Raw genomic sequence first — 24,134 nt, 5'->3', positions numbered from 1 at the left:
AAGCACTGGTTTTATTGTGCTGTCTTATTTCAGATATCTGATTTGAAGGATCTATATTACAGAATATCCAGTAATAGAGACCTCGACTGGAGGTTAATGGAAACCTGTTGCCATTAATGGTTTTAGGTTTTTATTAAAGGGGGTATCTTCTGCTTTTCATTAGATTTGTAATGAATAAAGATTGTAATCGTACTCATCATTGTAGCCAGTGGATAGACAATCTCCATTAGCTAATGCACAGCTTCAGGCGAAATGGAAACATAGAACTGCCTGCTGCTGGCATGTCTTCTTTAACTGAGCAACACATTAAAAAGAGAGAGTGGCTTCTGTAGAGTTGCATTTATCTATTTTTCTGATTATTGATTTATCTGCTGTTTATTTTCAAGGTTGAATGATTTGGTCTGTCATAAAATATTACAAAGTGACATCTCAAAGTAGTAGTAAGTGTTCTTTCTTTGAAGACAAAGATACAAACCTATATTTAAAATAATTACCTAGCATAATAAAATTTAAAAGACTTGAACCGATACGTTTGTGACCCTATTCTCTGCCAATAGTGCTCAAAAAATTACCTAGGCACAGTGCTAATATCAGCAAGCTAACAGGCTTTTAATTATAGAGCTAGCATGTTTTTGTTTAAGTTATATTTTTGAGCTTTTGTGCCTTTATGATAGGACAGCTAAATAGAGACAGTAAATGTGGGGAGCAGAGAGAGGGGAAGACATGCAGGACACAGCCGCGGCTGGGAGTCGAGCAAGCGACCCCTGCAACGAGGACTATAGCCTCTGTATGTGGGGTGCTTAGACCACCAGCGCCCCTAGAGCTAGCATGTTAGTGTTGAGCATGTAATGTTAACCATCTTACTTTAGCTAGTTTAGCAGGTTAACATTAGGAAAAGCACCAAACACAGCTGAAGAAGACGGTAATGCCACTTTTTTGGTACTGGTAATCTCTTTGTTTTGATAAATGTCACTTTTGACTTGATGTTTATGTTATAGTGCTCTGCTCTGCAAAAAGATAGTCTGGTGCTTGAGTGATCTCTGTCACATTAAGTCATGACTAATTTGACAAATCATACCTCAGGTTATTCAGTACTAAATGTTTGTTACACGGTTATGTAAGACTTTTAACTATTTTATGACCTTTTGAAGTTTAAATGTTAAACTTAGATTACAGTTTCTCCTGAGGCTAATCAGCTTTGTTTGAAGTAATATGACGGGTTATAGCTGAGTCAAACATTTCATAATTTATTTTCACTGCCTACAGCCTAACAGTTTTTTTTTAAAGATTTAAATATTGAGAGGTAATGTCCATTAGATATGTAACTACAGTTCGCAGCTAGTTAGCTAAGCTTAGCAAAAATATGAAAAAAAAGGCTAGTTTTTCTGTATGAAATAAACTAAATTTGATCAAAAATACATGATAAATAAGTTAGCTTTCAACCTGCTAGAATGATCGTCCAATCATTTCCAATCTTATTGTTAAGCTAAGCCAAACCAGTTTATGCTAACCAGCTACTGACTTTGTGCTGGCTTTGTTGAACTATTACCTTCAGTCTTAACACCTTAAAATCCAGCATTTCAGGTATTCTTTAGGACACATGCACATGAGTCTTTGACCTATGAGCAGGGTTGCCGCGTGTGTACACCTATTTTTTATATTAAGTAAATTAATAATAAAATTCCAGGTCCTAAATAAACTTCTTTGTTGATGCCCAATCCAACCAAATCGACAAGCAGATAAGCAGGTACACATGGAATATCACTCAAGTAGAAGATTAAATAATCACACAAAACAGCCTTGATACTTTTTAAGAGCACTAATTAACTTGAGAGCTATGATCACACAGCTCACAGTTGTATTGCGTCAGTGCTGGGATTGCCGTAGGTTAACAACGCTAATTAACGTCTTCATTTTCATTCTTTAGTCATCGTGCATTTATACCTCCTTGTGTTGTTATTAAAAACATGCTCCACAAAGGAAATCCCTCAGCTGTTTCTCTTGCTGTTTACCTGACCCTCATCATGTTGCTTCAGGATTAAGTAACGAGGTGAGGAAGTGCCTTTTGTCTTTAATTTGAATGCCATGTTTAACAATACTTGGCTCCCCTGAATGCAACTCTTTTACAAGCTGTTGAATAAAAAACAGACTGAATGCCTCCCCTTGAACCTGGTAACCTTGTTTTACTTTAATTGGCACTCCTTCCTGCCTGAGAGAGGCAATAACAAGTGATTTTTTTATATCTCTCTTTAGCAGCACATGGGCACAGAGCTGTGACTGTGATAATAGATGTGCCATTTTTCCTGTTGAGAGATTTTCTTTTTCTGCCTCTAAGCTGGCTTAATGAAGCAAGATGGCACACAGGCTCTTCTTTACTGTGTAAAATTGATAAATAAAGCGTGCGTGGGCGGAAATGAAACAGACAGATCGAGAAAAAAAGAGAGAGAGGAATGGGGTAAAGATTGAAAAAGCAGATGAGATATAACATTGGAGTGAAAAACAGGGGACAGAAAACACCAAGCAGAAAGCACTCCACTCCCACTCATTTATGCCTGGAGGTCTGACACCCTCACGGCCTGGGAATCAGGGTCATGGGCCGTGTTAAATTCACTTCTAATGAAAGAAAACTTAATCAGGATTGGTTGTATTAATAGAATTTTCCCCTGAGCCAAGGGGAGAAGGAGGGAGTGAAGGCGCAAAAAACACTTTCAAGTGGAATAATTAAGACCCCTCGCCTTCTGTCTTTGTAGTTAATTAAGGCGAACATTCAGCCTCTTGATATGTGTTGCTGCTGCTGAACAAGGTGAAACAGTCGATTCAGCAGCAGCAGCCCTGTCACTTTACCTTTGTCTCTCATCTGTACTGAGCTGAGTGGGTACAAGGATGTGAGCTGTGCACAGATGAGTTTTAAGCAGTGTTTTCCTTGTCGTGTGTTACAGTTCCTGAGGATCTGTCCCTGGAGGAGAGGGATGAGCTCTCAAACATCCGACGCAGGAAGAGAGAGCTGCTCGATGATATTGAGGTGGGAGTTTTGATATATGACTATGATACAATTAAGGAAGGAGCTTCAGTACATACATATTTTGTTTCTGACCGTTTGCCTATCTATCCAACACGTCACCCTATTTGCATCCCATATGTGATGCAGTTGGAGCGACAGTACATCTTTGCAAACTGAATTTGCCCACAAAAAGTGGTGAATTTTCCACAGCTGACAGTGCTTCTCTTTTCTTTTGCTGCCCTGAATACTTTTTTCTGCATTCTATCCTGTTTTAACTTAAAAAAGAACCGACTGTCACTGACATGTCTCACTTGTTTCTCACAGAGGTTGAAGTTTGAGATAGCCGAGGTCATGACGGAGATCGAGCAACTGACGTGTGTTGGAGAAAGGTAAGTCAAGACCTTACATGTACATGGTTATATTTCTGACAAATCACTAACATGACATACATTTTTTCCATATGCGTAAAGGCTTGAAAATACTAGATTCATTGTACAAGTGTAATAGATAGCATATCCTTAGCACTTTATAGCAATCCAGTAGCTTTACCAGCTGTGTCTAAGACGTATGTTTTCTGTTGAAGTATAATTTTAGTCAGAGAGACTCGACAACTGGGCCTTTGCTGGATGAAAGAACGAAATAGTTACGACCAGGTTTAAGGTTTATGCTGATGTGTGAATACTTCACTGCTCTCTGATGAAAAAACTATTAAACCGTTAGTACATTTATGCTAATCCGACATTTATTGGGACACCAGAGCACACATCATCCTCGTCACTCTGGGGGCTGTGACAGAAAGCGTTCAACTGATACAATTGGTCACCTTTTGTGAGTTAACAAACAGTAATAATCAACCTCATCACTCTGCAAAAAGTTGTCCTGAACAAAGAAAAGTAATATTAAAAAGAAGAAATGCAGGCATTGGCAAGAGCCCCATCTTTATGACAGAAGGTGACGGTGCTTATGGGACATGCAGTCCTCTCATCCCGGAAAAACACAACCAATTTCATCACACACCAGAATCAACACAACATGAAACTTCTTCACAGTGTCTTTAATTTAAGCCGAACTGTTGTAGTGAAATGTATTAGCTTGAATCGGCTCAGCTCATGTGTGCAAGACTCATTTAGCTTAAAATTATAACACCAGTACTAAAGCACCAGTCTTTATAATCTTCTTTGGATACTTTCCAAAATTAATTCTACATGTAGGTCAATGATATTTTCTGTGACGTGTACTATTAATTTAAAGATAATAACATTTACTTCACAAGACAGTCTGAAGGCAGCTTCACAGCCCTCTGCACTCTGAAGCTATAAATATGTAATGTTGGGAATTTCTGAGCCCTGAACAAACAGACTATGTGTATGATTAATTTTCAGAATATATTTGGCTCCTCAACTCTCTGAAACACTAAAGAAAAGATGACCTCCATTGCCCTGAATAAGACAGGGAAAAGTTTTTGCCCTCAGTCATAAATAGCCAGCACCAGAATGATGACTCTGAGTTGACGCATAGCCTTTATCTTGGTTGTCTTTGGGATTTGCATGTTAACTCTGATACGTCAAAGAGGGTTTTCTTTGACTGATATAGGCTGACATCGGCATAGCTGGATAGGATGTGACTTTATATGAAAGCACACAAAGGCTCATCATGTCTACCTGGTAGTTCAATAAGTTCAAACATTGACTTATTACACCTTTTGTTTAGTCAAAATGTTAACAACCCTACGCTGTACAATATACTGTTTACAACAGGCTGAAGAGACGGTGTAATTTGTCCAACCAGCAGCTGCAAAGAGCAAACACTGACAGTCAATATGCAGCATATGTGACCATAATAAATCCGTCAGGCATGTTGTCCATACATAAACAGTGTGTGTGCGGTTTGCCATTAAGGCCATGTGTGCTCTGTCCTATCAACTGCCACTTTATACACTACATGTTAAAAACACACTCATTTGAAGCCTGAGGACAATGTTTGTATAGCCTTTTTTCGATTGCAGAAACTTTACCCCGGAACTAGGGACTTTGCCCCTGAACTACATGCGTTTCGACCAGAGGAACCAGGGTCTAAATTTGGTTCAGGGGTAGATAATCTCCCTCCTGAAAAGCCCCTGCTTTGGGGTTAGTACTTTTCAAAGGTCCTGGGACTTTCAGCTGAACGTAACAGTGTTTGTGGAGTTTACATAGTTGTTGAGACCCAGGGAGTTCCTGTGAATGCATGATAGTTTAGTTTTTATTAAGATTTCAAAATACTATATATATATAAAAAAAAAAATTTCTCCATACGACACTGGCCTGATTTGAAGAATCTACCCGGGACTTCAGCCTGCGGTCAAACCGCAGACAACTATGGGGGCAGAGGAACCTTTTAGTTCAGGGTAAAGTAGTTCTGGGGGCTAAAAAAACCCAGAACTCTTGGTTGAATTGCACCTTATGTTGTCAGTGCAATTTTTTGGGACATATAATTTTTTTTTATATGGCTCATGTATGCACACATCGAATGGTTAAACAGATGTTGCACCCATAAGGTATTTCTATTTGAACATTTTTAGAGTACATAAGTGGATTTCTTAGTTTACTCAGAAAGTGTTGTTCATAATTTTTTTATTGAGACTAGTTTGCCTTTTGAATCCAGAGGAGCTTTTAAAAATGTGAGCACAGTAATCTATATTTCCATAACTTTTTGGTAAAAATCAAAACACCTGACTACCCTTGTGTCTATCAAATGAAATTGCTATATCTTAATAACTTCTTGAATTTAATGAAGTGCCTTGTATCAATTAATTCAGCACAACTAATTAATATGTGTAATCGATAATTTTCATATTGTTTTGTGTAGCCCCCTTCATTTATGGTTTCCACAGCAAACTTTTTGTTTCCACCTCCAAAAGATAAGAAAAAACTATGTGGGACTTTTCCTTAAAATACTACATTTTATAGCTAGTCATTAATAGGGCAATGTCTGTCTTTGTTTCAGTAAAACATCTCAGAGAAACAAACAGATTGCCATGGGCAGGAAGAAATTCAACATGGATCCAAAGAAGGTACAGTGTGTCTTCATCTCGTCATCACAAACCACCACAGCCTCCAGTGTATCTGCAGCCTTGAGATAAATGATTTTACCAGAGCTATACCTCAAAGAGCAATCCATTCTTGGCCATGAAACCCTGTCATTTTTCATCATCCCTCCTCAGTTGAGATGAACAGCCATCCTGCTTTCTCCCCGCCTCCCTCTCTGTCTCTCCAGGGAATCCAGTTCCTCTTGGAGAACGACCTCCTTCAGCACACTCCTGAAGACATTGCACAGTTCCTCTATAAAGGCGAGGGCCTCAACAAGACCGTCATTGGAGACTACTTGGGCGAGCGGTGAGACAAAGACCCCCTCCGTATTTAAGATTAATGCTCCATCTGTGATTAGAGGAAGACATTATGGGCTGCATTTATTGCATGATTTATCCCTTGCTGGAGTATGAATATTTCAGCCAGTGTGGGTGTCTTGTCATTGTCGACCCATGTTGACTTATAACTGGTAGTAAAAAGGGCAGTCCAGCTCCTCATCTCTTAGTCCAGACTGCTAGATAATGAAGAAGAAGGGAGAAGTGCAGCTAGTGAGATGAATGGTGTTATCTGAAGGTCAGTACAGAGGCTAAGAGGGACAAAATACACTGAATCAAAGGCAGGAAAAGGGAGCCACACATGAGAGGTTTACTGTTTCAGAGTTATGAGGCATAAATGCTTGACTTTGTTTTTACTTCGACCAGTATGGTGAAATAGGGATCTTATTTAAATCCTGATTTCTTCTGCTTATTTTTTTAGTCAAACAAAATCTGAGAGAAGGTGGTTTGTTGAACAACAGCTGCTCCACCTGAACTCTGTGTATGCAGGAAATCACCACTTATAGTCTGTGTTATCTTTCCTGAGTACAGTACTGGTGCTATCATTAGTAGAGAGATGAACAAACTGAGACAATGAAACAGTCACACACTCAAACATACACACTCTGTGAATGAGGCTGAAGCCTGAGGGGGTAGGGGGTGGGGATTGTGATGCCTTTATTCATGGAACATCATCAAAGAGGCCACCTACCCAGTGCAAATCACACTTAAACACAGGCTGAGGGTTTACGCTCAGCAATTATCACTAATTGAGCTTATGCAAGGAGCAGGAACCTATCATTACATGCTGAGCGGAGCAGGAGAGGAAGAGGGGGGACAAGGAGAGGGACACATGGAAAGGAGATGGAGGCTGTAGGGAGGAAATAGCTGGAAGGAGGAAAAATAGTGGGAGATGGATGCAGGCTGAGCAAGATTGACTCCTAAATTAACCTATTATTGTTTGTCGCATACAATAAATTCACTTTAGTCGCGCCTCGACACCTATATATGTATTTTGTTTCAGGCCAGTGTCTTTTTAATAAAAGTACCTTCAGCAGTAATCTTATATGTAACCCTCATTGGACAGGATGGAAACAAGTATAGGGTCTAATACACTCACAGTCATAGAGACAGAAATACTCTACCCTCAAGTCCTCATCCAAATAATCCAGGACTGTTATTGCAATACAAGTTTGTTGTTTATTTTTTGTAAGCCAACACTCTGTGTTCTCCTCTCAACCTCAAACAAAAGTCTGAAAATTCCTGGTCTCATTTAAACAAAACACAAAACAAAGCCTGTACAGGATCTGGATCACAGACCCTGGAGTACAACAAACATGATCACAGAGGCTGTGACCGCAGCCCGAGAGCAGCTGTTGACTTTTCCTCCGAAACCCCTCCGATGGCCAAACAAACCTCTGACAGAAAAAAGGAGCCTGTGTTGGTTTCAGTTTTTAGCTGTTTTTCATCAGTCAAACATACCGTTCTCCTCCCCTCAGGGCGGAGAGACACTCAGCATCGGCCAGCTGTTTAAATTGCTTCCAGACTCAGCGTCCGGTATGAATAAGAGCACAAACATGACAAGAATGCTGAAAAACGGGAATTCAGGTTGAGAAATGCTTTCATGGAGGACATATGGTTTTCCTCTCCCTGTCCTCTGGGTTCACATTGTGCACGGAGTGATCTTAAATCTTTTTTTAAGGTGTTCTTGTGTCTTCCGGATGACTTTCTTGTCCTTGTAAAAAAAAAACTTGGAGATATAATGATACTAGAAATACGATTTTTTTCATCTTTTGTTTTCGTCACCAGGGATGACTTCAACATCAAGGTGCTGCAGGCTTTTGTGGAGCTGCACGAGTTTGCAGACCTCAACCTGGTCCAAGCACTACGGTCAGCAGAATGATTTTTTAAAAAAGATTTCTTGTACAAAATGACTCCCTGCAAACATCAAAGATTAACCCCCTCCTCCCCTTCTTCTAATTCTAGGCAGTTTCTGTGGAGTTTCCGTTTACCAGGGGAAGCCCAGAAGATCGACCGTATGATGGAGGCGTTTGCCTCTCGGTACTGCCAGTGCAACCCCGGAGTCTTCCAATCCACAGGTCAGGATACTGACTTATAAAACAGTGGTTCTCATCCCTCTTTACCCAGCGTAACCCCATGAGTCTTTCAGCAGAGTTTCTGGTTCCTCTTTACTGACCCAGACAGGCTTAAGGCTCATTTATGTTTCCTTTACTTATGAAAACAGATAAATACTCCCATGCATCCCTTACATTGGATGGTAAACAATGCATCTACTAGAGGGCGCCAATCAGAGTCGCAGTTAAGAAGAAAAAAAGAAAAGTCAAAAGTTTCTGACAATAAACAGGGCGACAGTGGAGGAGGTCTTTTTTATGTTAAGAAATAGGACAAATTGGAGGCAGTGCTTCAGACAGTGTTGTTCCGTGAGAGCATTAAATATATCCTGACTTGTGAAAGATGAATTCTTTTCCGGATTCCCGTCCCCTTTCCCTTTGTTTCTAATCAACCCTCAACAATCCTCTCTCCTCTGAAAGTTCCAATTATTTTCCCAAAGTATTCTTCCTTCTTTCAGCTCCCAGTTAAGACTTCAATATGTTCTTGCAACCCAGTTTTCATTCACCATCAGTCACCATGTCATGGGTGTTATTGTTGACGGATTTCCCCCCCTGATTTTTCACGTTACATTTTTTCACATAATAAATTGAGCTAATCTTCTAATATTGCCCACAGAAACTGTAAAGTATCTTATGTTTCCAAGTCCCTGGGCTACTTATCCCAGGGGGGATATGTATGCGCAAAGTGTGAAATCCAATATGTTGGACAAAGTCAATGCAAACACTGCAGACTAATGTGCCCACAGAAGCACTGCCCGAGGGTGTCGCAGTGAATTTAGTGATGGCCTATTTATTTTTTTATTTAATGTATTTTAATCATTAAGCCGTAAGAGTTGCTGTAACTAAAGCTCAATGAGGATTAACAGGATAACAGTAACTACAGATTACAGTAGCAGATGTGTTTTGAGTAAATAACCAGGAACAAACAAGAATCATACATTATTCAGCAGGAATCTACCTGGCTGAGTGATACACAGTCCTGAGTTAAACAAAGCCTGCAGCTACAACAGTCAACAGTAAATAATTGAAGGCCTTATCAAGCAACTCATGGTGTACAAGATAATGGAGGATGTTGTTGGTCTCATTGACAAAATAGTACAAGTTTTTCAATTCAGATAAAGGATTTCCATGCTGAGACATGGGTTTGCTAAATTGAAATGCTAAAGTGTTAGTAGAATGCATTAATGTGTGGCGATATTAAACGAGACAAGGCTGTTTTTTTTACCTTTGTAGAGTTATGTGTTAAAGAGATAGCAACAATATGCAGGTTGAAATCTTTAAAGATGCATGACTTTGAAATCTTTCTGTCAATGTGTTTTTCAGATAGTTATTAGAACAATGTGTGTTGCATAATCTACACAATGCACACAAAAACATGAATTTATCGATGATCTTTAATTACCAGGAACATAAGCAACCCCTTTGTCTCAGAACCTCATCCGTCATGCTCATCAATTTTTTTTGATTACACTGACATTCCTCTGGCAGTAACCAGCACCTCCTCTCCCATTGTACACACACAGTGTGTAAAGCTCCTGTATCTTTTTATGGAGAATGTGTGTTAGCAGTCAGACAATAGACAGCGTAGGACCGCCAGAGCCAAAGTGTGTCAGTGAGAGGAGACAGACAGGGGAATGAATGATTCATTTACAGGCAACCACTGGCCCATGTGCGTCTGAACATTAATACGAAGAAGAGAGAAAAAAAGAGAAGCAGAGCTGCCTCCCCCCAACCTGGCTCAACGGAGTCTAAAAGTGATGAACTTGTCTTATATATAAAGAGAGAGACTCTTATTGCTGTATCTTTTCATACCTTTCTCATCACTACCAGTTTGGCGTCATACAAACCAAAGAAACCTTTGGGTTAAGTGTAATTAGGACCCTCTTTGCCATCAAAAATAGCTGTACAAACACTAAATGCCAAATGTGCGCCCCTTTTTTTAAATTTTATTTTAATTTAACCAGATAAAAGACCCATTGAGATCGAGACCTCTTTCACAAGGGTGACCTGGCCAAGAGAGGCAGCAACATATGTCATAGTAAACAAAACAGACAGATAACAACGACAACAAACATTAAAATATACAATACAAGCAATTTGATAAAAAAGTGCAGAAGTTATTTTACAGTAACAATTTAAGAACACAGGCACTGCTAGAAGGATTTCGGTTGGACAGTTCTAATTGAGGGGATACCCTCAGAGGGAAAAGATGCATTTGAAAAAAGCATTAGTTTGGATTTTTCCGCATTTAAAACCATTTTCAATGTTTCCAGTTGATTTTGCACTGGAGGCTTTAGACCTCAAGCAGCAGCCTGGGTTTGATTTCAACCTGTAGCCCTTTGCGCCATGCCATTTCCAACTCTCTCTATCAGTCCTCTTAGTCTATACACTGTCCTATCCTCTGTGAATAACGGCATGCAATCCCCCAAATAAACTTTAAAAAATTGCATTCACACAAAGTGCATTTATGAGATAAGATAAGATAAGATAAGATAAGATAAGATAAGATACTCCTTTATTCATCCCCCAAAAGGGAAATTCATGGAGTTACAGCAGCAAACAAGACGGTGTACAGAACAAGAATTTCAACAAGAATCTATATAGAAAAAAAATGTCCATCAGAGACGACACTTTGGCCATAATTCTCCTGTCAGCCACCACCTCCACGGAGTCCAGGACTGAGCTGGCCTTCTTCACCAGTTAGTTCAGTCTTGCCCTCCTGTATCCTGTCCGACCACAGCAGGTGAAATCCTTCCAATGTGGCGTGTGTCCAGTGTTAGCTCTGTTAACATGATGTGCAAAAAGAAACAGAAAAGGAGAGGTCTCTGTGAACACTAAATTTCACCTTATGCAGATAATGTCCTGTTTTATGTGTGCAAGCCTTAAAATACAAGACTGAATATGCTATTGACAACTTTGCTTCACATACTACTTAAATTAATCAACCTCCAAAGATAATACAGAAAGGAAACATATGTGTCTTTAGACATTGTAAAAAAATAATTCCAACTCATACAAAATGTATATTCAGATATGGTTGGCTTGGGCTCTCTATTACTGGACCTACAGTCTTGTAACCCATTTGATTCCACTGCTCCCAGATACCTGCTATGTGCTATCATTCGCCATCATCATGCTGAACACCAGCCTACATAACCCCAACGTCAGAGACAAGCCCCCTGTGGAGCGCTTCATCTCCATGAACAGAGGCATCAATGAAGGAGGAGATCTACCAGAGGAGCTTCTCAGGGTGAGGATTTCTCTATAATGAGTTTGTGTGTGTTTGAGTGATGATTGATGTCCCTGACCACTCACTCTGTCACACCTACTCCATAAGAATGATGCATTTCCTTCAACGTTTCCACTTGCCATGAACAGTCTTCCTCTTCTGTCCACAGAACCTTTACGACAGCATCAAAAACGAGCCATTCAAAATCCCAGAGGATGATGGGAACGATCTGACGCACACATTCTTCAACCCCGATAGAGAAGGCTGGCTCCTAAAGCTTGGTATGTGCACAAACAGTGGCACGAGTATTGTGTTTGTTTATGACAGGAGAGCCACAACAACGGGCTAATTAGCTGTGTCCTTCACTTCCATGGTGAAAAGTGTTTGTGTTGTTTCACAGTGGGTATCTTGTTTATGATTAGCTTAAAGACAACCATGTTAGGGTAAGACAGCTCTTGGGCAAAAATGATAAAAGAAACAGAAATGGGAATCCAATGTGGAGGAAACTTCAAAAAGTGTTGTTATAACCTGCTGTTGCTAGTGATGAAGCTGACACTGTTAGCTGCTTCGGATCAGCATAAATGGGGCTTGAGTTTATGACTTTATATTCTCATTTTGAGTTGTTAGCCCTCTTTGCTAACAGCTACTAGGCTATTTACAACTTCCACACATTGCGAGCATAAACATTTTATTTGATAGCTTTTTGCGTACATATTGGCTAGGTTGTAAAAGCTAATGTTAGCATTTATCTCTCTCTTTGCTAAAATTATTGTTAGCAAACTACCTTTCGTCATGAATTTGCACCTTTCCTACTGTACTGTTCAGCACAGCAAACATTGTTATTTAAGAAGCAATTGTGATTTAACAATAGATGACACAGTTATCAATTAGGGATGCACCAATCCTACTTTTTAGGTCCTGATACCGATGTCGATACCTGGGCTTTGGTATCTGCCGATACCGATACTAGCCGATACGATTCTGGTTTTGATTTAACAATCTCTAATGTGAGGATAGAATCCTGTTTTTCTGACTTGATGGTGAACTGTACCAAGTGCTAAACCAGAGGGTGGAATCCCTTTATATCAAGGATCTGGAACAATCCAATAACCTGTCCGTTTTTTCACACTTTGAATCCATTAATAGAAGGTTTCTTCCTTCTTTGCAGTCGGCTACAGCTGAGGTAAACTTCTTCTTTTGGGCTTCCATTATATTTTTTCAGTGAGACTGCCATCCGTCAAAACATTAGCGCTACATATGTTGCAAGTTTCCGGCTGAGTTGTTAGCAAAAGAAGCGTGACATGCACCTAAACTGCGGGGCCTAAACTGTAGTTATCCTCCATCATGCTCCGCCAGGCAAAAATGCTCAGACCGGTCGGCACTGAGGACGAAGGAGACACATGGCTGTTGCAAACACAGAAAAGCATAGAACTGAGATGAATAGATCTGCCATTTGGATCGGCACTATATATCGGCCCTTTGTCACTGATATCCGATCTAGCTTTTTGAGTCCGATCTAGCCGATATCTGATACCAGGATCGGATCGGTGCATCCCTGTTATCAATTATGTTGTTTTCCCTTGAAAAATGGCCTAATGTCTCTTGAAATTGTCCTCAGTATCTCTAAATTAGTTGATATTAGCAATACTCATTAGCTCTAATAATGCTCATTTGAGTTATTTTTTGCTCGTGCCCCCTTTTGCCCCAAAACTGTCCACCTTCATCATGGTGTCAGATAAAGTGCAATGAGATCCAAGTCTTTAGTCCACATTTTGTTCCCTCTTCTTTTGTCTGTCTTGTACTGTCTCTCCTATCCTTCATCTCTTACTCAAGGCATGCTGCTCTTTGTGATTACACTTTCACTTTATGTCCCTCTGGCACAGTGATTATTGTGCCTTTTGTGTCTGTGTCTTTGAAATCGTTCTGTGTTTCTTGTCGTCAATCTCTCTCTAACTTTTCACCCTTTCAACTGTTCTGTTTTTTCATTCTGTTCTGTGATGGCTGTTCCTCCTTAAATCTCTGTGTTAGGAGGTAGGTACACCCCTCTGTCCTCTTGGTTCATAACGCAGTCCCTCATACTGGCATTGGCAGCCGTTATCTCTTTAGCACACCGGGCCCCTGAACATGCTAGCCACATCAGTTAATTGGCTTATTGAGCAAATGGGAACAACGTTGTATAGTATTGGTTTATCTCATTCAAAGGAAAGGCAATTGGAGGTCAGTGGTCCCTCTCATTCTGCATGGGGATGCGCTGGTCTCCTTTTGTGCCTCTGGAGTAGCTGGATGACGCACAGGGCTTGTCTCAATTTGTGCACAAGCAGGTCACAATCATTTTTTCCCCAAGAAGCCTTCACATGAGTTATTGTTGGCTTCATGAAGATCATAGTATCACTAGAAAGATCCTCTTTGATATATTCCTGTTTGTACAAAACATACAGTTTTTACAATTAAGGAAAAGTAACTGTAAGGGAACAACATATTTATTACAGGTATTAAAACGCCTTTTTTGGAAGTGAAAACAAAGATAACATTTATTCTGACCATCTGTATTTATTGCAAAACTGACAATATATTTATGCTGGAAATACATTGGTCTGGAAATCTGGAATAGTGACATTTTTGATATGCTTGTTAACTTCTTAAATGACAACTAGACTAAAGCTTAACATCAGCCTAACTTCTGTAAAGTCCAAAATGTAGGAACTTCTCGCTACCATTTAACCTAGTTTGGCATAATGTTGGGACCCCCTTGAAACAAGATGCTGCATCTCAAGGGGCTATCCTATAATAAATAATTACAAATAATTACTAGAAATAGTTGAAAAAAGCAGGCCTGGCTGGATCAAAATCTGTCTGCCAAAAACTCTTCAGCTCACTAATTAACATGATGTTCAGTCTTTGTGCTATGCTAAGCTAACAAAGCTACTAGCTAAAATATTAGTGTAATTTTTGGCATACAGACATGGTAGTGTAAGGTATCAATCGTTTCAGCTGACTCTCATCAAGAGAAAAAAATCTGAAAGTATATTGCCATAAAATAATGAAATTGCTTGTCAAAGCTGTCAAAGAAAACAAACTAAAAATAACTTAAAGCACGTGATCAAGGAGTTGCTTTTAAAGTAGGACTAACAATCATTGTCCCACCAAGGGGTCAGTTGAACAGGCCATCTCTCCCACTGTGAACCTGCCCTGTGCCTCATACAGCTTCTGTTTGAATATCTGCTAGAGGACTCAGTCCTGTTATAGCTAGTGAATGGGCAGCTTGAATATGCGCTATGGGGACACATACTTATTCCTGTGATGCTGGACTTTCTGTCAAACTAAGGCCTAACTTGCCTATTTTAATTTGTATTTTCTGTATTCCTCGACTACAGGCAGCAGTATCACACTGCTGCCTGCTTCTCTACCCACACAGAAACAGCTTTTTCCTTTTTTTTTTACTCTGCTTTCGATCCCACCAGCTGCATTTCCCAGATCATTTATCTCATTAGTGGATTCCACACTAATTTCAGCTCCATCAGCAGAGTCCCTGCTTAATGAGAGAAGATTTTCTTTTAGTTTGAATGAAGCACTCTGCTGGCTTGTCAGATTGTTCAGTTTGACATATTGCTGCACTGCTTATGTATCTCCATAAGCTCTCATTAAACCATACTATTAGCCAAGAGTGAGCCTGCTGCTATGCCTGAATCCTTCATCATCCAGTTTGAACAGCATGTCGTACAATTCTTTAGACAGTGTTATCACACATTAATAGGCTTAGTATCTAAAAAGGGGTAGTATAGATTGTGTGTATGTTGGTTATGGTTTTTATGCTGAAATAGAGTCAAATGTATTAATGACAGATAGCCTACTATTTTTCCCTCCAAAACATTCATATGAACCAAAGTGAATGCAGAGCGGTCTCATGTCAGAGAAGTAGGACTGGACTGGTGTCTAATTCTATTAAGTGTTCAACATCTACACTGACTAAGATACTATCTGATCAATACTCCACTTGGATAAATGACCAGCCAGTGTGCAGTACTTTGGACCTCAAATTCATCTAACAAATAACCTTTTGACTAAATTAAACACATTGGAAACATTATAGTTCAATAATACTAAGTGGATGGAAAATATGCATTAAAACATGAAAAAAAGAAAAGGTCCTGCGGCATAAATCTTTGATAAATGCATGTTTTTAGGATGTAATTGATTATATGGCCATTAAGGATAAACTACCACATGGTTAGCATTAGCAGAACAAACCTTGTATTTTGTGTTTATCTAAAAACTGCATCCTATATTCTACCTGTTCAAACCTATTGAGCTGAGTAAGATGATTTGGATGCATTTGGAAGTAAACATTGCTCATATATAATGTAGATGTAGCATTTTACTCTAGCGTTCAATATGGGAAGAAATCTGGGTCAAGTGAACATTACATATTGATTACATCAGTAACGGCTGCTTGCTACTCAATCTGTGAAGTCAGCAAACTTGTTATTATAGTGCACATGCTGCAGACAATACACTGACATCAGCAATAATAAGTTTGATAATAAAGGTAAATCGCCCATTGCATCACTGACAGAAAATCCAGTAATCCCAATAATCTACATTTATCTGATGATGGTGACAGACGGAGAGATTGTGTCTGAGATAATATTATGTTGTTTCTGAATTGAGATGATTATCTGCACTCACTCCTGCTTTAGTTTCATATGTATGAGGTTTGTACATTTTGGGGAACAGATTTCATAAGCCCCCCTCTACCCTTGCCTCGCCTGCATAGCCCCGCACAGGGCACAAATCTATTGGGACAGGGAGTGGGGGTGCTGGAGGGAGAATCCAGCCTGTGATTGAGCCTAATAATGCAGAAAGCTGAGGATCAGAACCAGATGTGGCACGTGGAGCAAGGTCTCTAGCAGGTTAGCTTAAACATGCCACCCCTCCCCCCCAGTTTGAACTCAAATGTTGTGTGTTTCTCTTTGCAGGAGGAAGGGTGAAGACATGGAAAAGACGGTGGTTCATTCTGACCGACAACTGCCTCTATTACTTTGAATACACAACAGTGAGTTATCATTTCGGATATGTTAATGAGTCTGATATGTTTGCATCATCTGCACTTTTAAGTTATTTTGAAACGAAATATGGGTATATTTTGCAAATGAGCTACAAAAATGTTTACAGGGACCTTAAATGAATAGTTTTACAGCTGAAAAATGTAGCTTATCCACTGGCTTAAAGTTACAAAATAACATTAATACTTCTCTGTTTTATAAAGGGTCAATATTCCCTTCAGAACACAAAAGAAATGTAATTACATTTCAAATACTTATTGTTATATTTGTTTTAAAGCTAAGCACTTTCAGGAGCAGAAAATAAGTAGTATAAGTGGATTCATTACTTCAGGATTTAAAGTTGAAAAATAAAGCAAAACATGTAATCTATGTTCATTTAACATACTGTTGTGTCTAATAATATGTAAAAGGAATATAGATTACATTCATGTAAAGGATGCGTGCATGCAAGCACACACACTTATGCACACACATACACATGCACGCACATAAAGACAGTCTGAGGACTTTGCCCTCCAGTTCCACCTCTTTAACAGATGCAGCGCCTTTGACCTAAATGAACCTCACTCAAGCAATTACCATAAGGCATCATGGGAAACATCTGCAAAGTCTACAGCACACATCTGGCCCCGCTAAGCAGCAAGCCAAGTGCCCCCCAAACCCTCTGCCTGTCACCCATGCTTCAACCCGGGACACAGAAACCTCCCTCCAAAAAATCTGTACACATGTACATTACCAGACCCTCAACACACACACACACACAAACACACACACACACACACACACACCCACACACATACACACACACACACACACACACACACACAGACACTAACACACTCATAAAAGACACGCAAACAGCCAGCTGTGAGCAGCTGTCCCAGGGCAGTTCCTCCCCCTGCTGTGCCCGCTCATTAGTAAGAAGATGACAAGCAGGACACGGGGCTGTTCCTCAAGGACCTCCGCAACACACACACACACACACACACACACACACACACACACACACACACACACACACACACACACACACACACACACACATACCCCCTCCACATCTGGCCCCGCAGACACACAGCATTCACTGGAGGGTGGAGGATGGCGAGGGCAGAGTTATGTCTCGCCCTCTCTATAGCCCTGGGGTGCTGTACTCAACGTGACCAGAATGAATAAAAAGTATCCGGTGTGCTTTTAACACCCACTTGATTTGACTGAGATGCTGTCAGGCTGTAGCTAAAATTCAAAGATAACACACATAAAGGTGCTGCATGCATAAAGGAAACTGTTACATTCTAATTCAGAGCCATAAAATATAATTAATAGCCATTTAAATCAGCTTAAATAACGATGAACTTGAAAAGGGAGTTGTCACTTTCCACTAGTGAAATGTGCAAAACTGTAGTTTGAAATGAAATCAGTAAATTGTAACATATTCTAATGCTTTAAGAAAATAAAAATACACTCTGCTTCCTCTCCGTGCGTTGACTTTTTGAACTCTGAAGAAACATGATTAAGTGTCTTTGGCTGTGTTTGCAGATCTGTGAGGCTGAACTGAGGAACAACAGAGCTAAATGCTCAAATTTAGATGCTAACAAAATCTGAATTACACTATGAGTACGTGGATGTTTAGCATGAATGTTTTTAAACAATGAACAGCAATTTCAGTTCAGTGTGTTGGATTGCAGGCATTTGCTAATCAGAACTATAGTCAGAAAACGTACTAGTTCAACAGATCATTTTATCTAAACTTAAAGACCCATTAAAGCTCCGGTAAGGAATTCTAAGGGTTGTTGACTTAGTTCTCGGTGTAAGTGCAGACTGTATTTTGAATATTTTCAGCCCTTTACTTTGCCGTAAGAAAGCCCATTTATTTTTGCACTATTTTCGGATGCAGCATATGTGTTCGGCAGCCTTCCTCACTGATTTAAGTGTTAGATCTACCTTAATTGGTTTCCAAGTTGATACTGATTGTCATCTTTATATTCTTGTGTTTCTAGGATAAAGAGCCTCGTGGGATCATTCCCCTGGAGAACCTCAGTATCAGAGAGGTGGACGAGCCCAGGAAACCTGTAAGAAGTGACCCCAGACCCTCTCCTGTTCTTCTTAATCATTATTTAACTCTATAATTCCCTCAAAGAACAGAAACATATCTTCAATTTAACTTTTTTCTCTGCTCTGATGTGTCCCTAGAACTGCTTCGAACTCTACAACCCCAACCACAAAGGTCAGGTGATCAAGGCCTGCAAGACAGAGGCAGACGGACGGGTCGTTGAGGGCAACCACGTTGTGTACAGGATATCAGCTCCAACACCGGAGGAGAAGGAGGAGTGGATCAAATCCATCAAGTAAGAGAGAGAGCGCGTGTTAGCATGTTAGCGTGGATCCATTTACACTGAGAGGGCACTTAGCCAACACCGAGCTGCTCCCATGTGGGACTTTCTCATGTCTGACCTTGACTATGAGACTCACACACACACACACACACACACACACACACAAACACACACACACACACACACGCACACGCACACGCACACACACACACACACACACACACACACAGAGGTACACACTGACACACTGAACTGCAAAGTTAATGAACACACACTGGTCTGGTGGTGACTAAACGTGGGTCCGTTTCTCACACTTCCATTCAGATAACACCTAGAGTTTATTCCTGCTTCACTGGAAAAGTTTACTTCCCTTTGATTAGCAAAGAAAAACACACTTGCACACACACACACACACACACACACACACACACACACACACACACACACACACATACACACACACACACACACACACACACACACACACACACACACACACACACACACACACACACACACACACACACACACACTTTGGCAGCCTTTACATCTGATTTGTTCAAATGCAGCCTTGTTAACCAGGCAGCAGAGTGAAGGTGCAGCAGTAAATTGGACCTGGTGGGTAATTGATCAGCTGGCTGGTTATCATCCTCTCAGCTGCAGCTTCACCAGCAAATATGATCAATATCACAGCAGAGAAATCATATTACACAATGCTTCCATCACTCTAATGGTATTATTAAACCACTTAGCATTGACAACTGTGTATCCATCAAACCTAGAAAGGCTTTGTGGGCTAAGTTACTGTAAGTCTTGCTTCTGTGTGGCTGCTCTGTGTACAGTTAAAGTGATTGTAAAGATGAGAAAGGGGGTCATGTTCTCTGTTTAAAAGATTTAGCCTATTGACCTTAGGATGATGTGCTCTCTGTGTAACACATCTCACACTTCTGCTCCAGCTCTGCAAGTGATTTTAGTTCAGAAATAAAAGTGTGGTTTTAGTCGAGTTGCACGTCTCTTCCCGTCAATGTAGGTAAAAAAAAAACGACCACAGATTGGACTCAGCAGGACGGAGCTGAACACACACTCTCACTTGACTCAGCTGCTGGGGGCGTCAGACTGTCCCGTGGTCAGCAGGTTCAAACACACAAACACAGTATCCTTAGTATTCCAACTGACTCATCTGCAGAGCTAGAAACTGCCCTTGTTGTAGTTTCTGTGCACACACACACACGGATGTGTAAGGCTGGTGCCCTCAGCGTGTGCACTGTTCCTCTGCTGGGAAAGCAGCAGGTTACTCAGAGTTATTCCCATCATGGTGTGTGTGTTTGAGGACACTTTAGGGCAAAAAATGCTGTGGAGTTACATCAACACAACACAACACAAAAGTTATAAGAATCTTCAGTAAAATATCTACAACAATGTTTCAGTTTCCTGTGTATTGTGTAAGGTATGAATTGTTATGAAAAATATTTTACACTCAACTCTTCCGTCTTCTAACAGAGGAGCTTTTACTGTCTTTCTGCTTTTGTTTTGGTTGGTCTGCATTTGAATGATTCAAATGGTTCTCTCTTACTGCCCTAATAAGGTTACCTTGAGCAGCAAAGGGAAACACATCTTAGAAATGACAATGAACACACTGAATGCTACTTTACCAACGTAAAGTCAGCATCTAGCTGGTAGAAATAGAGGAACACATAGCGGCTTAAAAGCTTAGACCAGGGGTGTCAAACTAATTTCAGTTCGGGGGCCACATACAGCCCAATTTGACCTCAAGTGGGCCGGACCAGTAAAATCATAACATATTAACCTATAGAGAATGACAACTCAAATGTTTCCCTTTGTTTTAGTGCAAAAAAGTACATGTACATTCTGAAAATGTTCACATTTAATGAACTATCTTTGAACAAAAACAGCTGTTGTATTTTTTGTCATGATGAGTCTCATAGTGGGCCGAAATGCGGAAATATATTGTATAAATGGGCATTTTAAGATGAGTGTTAATGGGGATTCCTTGCCTGTGCAGCCAGTCTCAAAAAGGCACCCAAGGAACTGCAGTTTTATGCACTCTTACATTGGCTTCACTTTTGAACCCCGATGTTGCAGCTTACTAAAAAGACATGCTTTTTTCTTTCGGGATGGAGGAGACCAAAAACAGAGATTATATTGATTACTTTCTGCTGCATGTGCTAAAAAGTAACAGGGATTGCTAACAAATTTAGAATTTTGTTTTGAAGCTTGATTCAACTTACAATATTTCCTTTGTCAAAATAAGAAATGTGTACTTGCAGGTCTTAGAGGTAGTCGGCTAACCGATTATAGCTTCAGGGCAAAAATATAGATTATTGAACACTTGGTTCTGACCATAGACGTAAATAAAAAGGTTCTGACCCAGGGATTTGATTGGAGAAGAGGTGTTTATGATTGCTGGTATAGTGTGTTGTGAGTGGGACTTTTCTCTCTAAATAATAATAATAATACATTTTATTTGGAGGCGCCTTTCAAGTCAGCCGTCGTTTTTCCTTCGTGTTGGGAGAGAAGCATGCAGAACGCTTTACAACACCTTTTAAAGCCTTCCGGATGTGCCTTCAGACGATCAGATCATAATCCAGATTGAGGATGTTTGGATGACGCTGGTGGAGAGTAGTTTTAGTGAGTTTTTAATGTGATTCTTCTTCGTATCTGTATCACTTTACCTCAGCCAGTTGGTCTGAATATTGTTTAATAACATAACAGCAGACAGTGGTTATTTAGATCCATCAAGCTGATGTTTCAGAATCATACAGACTGCTAAAGTAACTGTAGGACAGTTTTTCCACTGTTGGATGATTGGTAGAAGCGTCCTGTTGAAGCTGTCGACGTACACTGAGTGTGCAGGAACATGTTGGGGTTGTTTCGCAACAGTCCGGTTTGAATAAAGTTACAGAACCAGATCTTTTGGTGGAGGGAAACAGAAAAATACAAATCTGTTGCTTTTTTAAATACACAATACTACTTGTGGGACCGTTGTATAAATATAATATCATACTCGAGGTCATGATGTTGTACTGCTGGGACTTCCTGTGGCACTCGGTGTCATGCCTATGACCGAAACACAGCAGTGCTGATGTTCAGAATAAAATCACTGCGTCTCAGGTCATATTGCTTGAATGTTGTTTTGCTGTTGGAGAGAAGGTGGCAAGTCGTGTTTTAAAGAAGAGTTCTGTAGTGGAGATACTGACGCCCAAAACAGACAATAACCCTTCATATGTATTGAGTATTGCTGTATTTTTCTGTGTTCATTTTCATTGATATCCCTCTCCAAATTAGACAAGTTGACATTGTTGAAGTGTTACAGGATGCATTTTGTTTTTCGGCTAACCTGAATAATTAACCTTTAAAAGCAGATCTTTAAAGCACAGTGAGTGCAGTTTGATTGACGACCAGACATCTTTAGAGGTGTAAAATATCACTGTAAATGTCAGGTTTTGGTGTTGAAAACACAGAATCAAAGCAAACAGGATTCTGTCTGGATCTCCCGGAATGCATTGCAGACACACAGCATAATGTGTTTTTGGTGAGATGAGTGATGGAGACAAGACAGATTAAGGTCAAGTTAGTACAATGGGAAAATACATGAAAGTCATGCCAGAATAGGCCAGAAAGATGTTTGATTGTGTCTTTATTTCTCTTTGACTGTGAATTAAATATTTCTTGATCAAAAAAGTGGAAAAATCAGTGACCCATTCTTTTGTCCTCTCTTTCCACAGAGCGAGCATCAGCAGGGATCCTTTCTACGACATGCTGGCCACCAGAAAAAGAAGAATAGCCAATAAGAAATGATGACAGTCCATCTTCTATGACACCTTCCTTCATCTCTGCGACCTGTGTATTAGTGTGTATTTGTGTGCAGCAGGAGCATTGAAGACCTCCTGTTGTTCTTTCAGGGCTGGAGGGCGAGGGACAGAGGTGGGAATTTTTCTGACTGAAATGGATTTTCTGCACCTCAGTTCTTGACTGGTGTGGATATGGAGGGTTTAATCAAATGTGCAGAGACTTTTGGAAGGACTGTGACCAAAAATATTTTACAAAACTGGATGAAAACAAAAGGAAAAAATGACTTGAGTCAATAGGAAGGTGTTGCAAAACATAGCTGTGACGAGATCACCCTCTGCTGGACACATACGGAACTTTACCCTCATCTCATACATCCTTTGGAAACTGCCAACACCAACAATATTTTTTTGGAGTATCCTGTTACTACAAAAAGCCTCAAGCTTCTAAATCAGCTGGTCTGATTGTTAGCCATCAAGTGACTGTATCTGTATATGCAAACACTCTGGTTTACTCTGAAAAAATGAAATGTAAGCTCATATACTTTTTCATTTAGAGTGTTTCCTTTTTACCTTCTTGAAGGCAAAAAAAGTGAATGCAGGTGATTATAGAAAACAATATAATTTTGTGTGTAATGATCCTTTAAGTGGCCACAGTTTCAGTCTGTCATTTTATGTATTGAAGATCCTCCTCTGTGATAATCTCTTCTGTATTTATTTTCTTAATTTGTTTAACAAAAAGAAGCAGCCCCCCTTTTACATAATGCATGTATAGTAGTATATGATGTACATACTGTTTCTTTTCTTTGATGTGTTCATGTAGCATGTAAATCATAACAGCTGTAGCCTTTACCCATTCACCTGTTTAGTTCACGATTACAGTTTACAAGAGGAGGAAGAGGAGGAGGGAGGTTGTGCAGTAGTGAAACCTCCTCACTCTGTGTTAGTACTGGAGATCAGATAATACATAAAAACAGGAAACAAGCGGGTTCAAAAAGCTTTTGAATACTGTGCAAACGTGGACTGGAATATTAAGACTGTTTTCCTTAAACAGATCAAACCAAACTGCAGCTGAATCTTTTGCAATGCTGAGGTTGAGAAATAGTTTGATCTTAATTTGGGAAATTATCTACTGAATACTTTGATGATGAAGACTTTGAATAAAAATACATGCTGATCAGAAAACAA

General features: G+C 39.9%; 1 protein-coding gene across 3 annotated transcripts in view; it reads left to right on the top strand.

Moving 5' to 3' along the window:
- Positions 1–24,134, top strand: part of LOC117829624 (cytohesin-3) — a 37,404-nt gene extending 13,270 nt beyond the window's left edge. For 2 of the 3 annotated variants that reach the window (XM_034707205.1, XM_034707206.1), the window contains 12 exons: positions 2,940–3,022; positions 3,326–3,390; positions 5,984–6,050; positions 6,254–6,372; positions 8,190–8,270; positions 8,367–8,479; positions 11,614–11,762; positions 11,911–12,022; positions 16,718–16,794; positions 18,802–18,873; positions 18,995–19,149; positions 22,884–24,134. In XM_034707205.1, the coding sequence (XP_034563096.1) occupies positions 2,940–3,022; positions 3,326–3,390; positions 5,984–6,050; positions 6,254–6,372; positions 8,190–8,270; positions 8,367–8,479; positions 11,614–11,762; positions 11,911–12,022; positions 16,718–16,794; positions 18,802–18,873; positions 18,995–19,149; positions 22,884–22,956 (1,166 nt within the window). In that variant the 3' untranslated portion in view covers positions 22,957–24,134. Of the gene's footprint in view, positions 1–836; positions 940–2,939; positions 3,023–3,325; positions 3,391–5,983; positions 6,051–6,253; positions 6,373–8,189; positions 8,271–8,366; positions 8,480–11,613; positions 11,763–11,910; positions 12,023–16,717; positions 16,795–18,801; positions 18,874–18,994; positions 19,150–22,883 lie in introns of those variants that run through there. The other variant, XM_034707207.1, reaches the window with a different exon arrangement.

The sequence above is a fragment of the Notolabrus celidotus genome, chromosome 18 (genome assembly GCF_009762535.1).
Source record: "Notolabrus celidotus isolate fNotCel1 chromosome 18, fNotCel1.pri, whole genome shotgun sequence".
NCBI lineage: Eukaryota > Metazoa > Chordata > Actinopteri > Labriformes > Labridae > Notolabrus > Notolabrus celidotus.
Note: the sequence above shows the minus strand (reverse complement) of the source record. Positions and strands in the feature narration are given on the sequence as shown.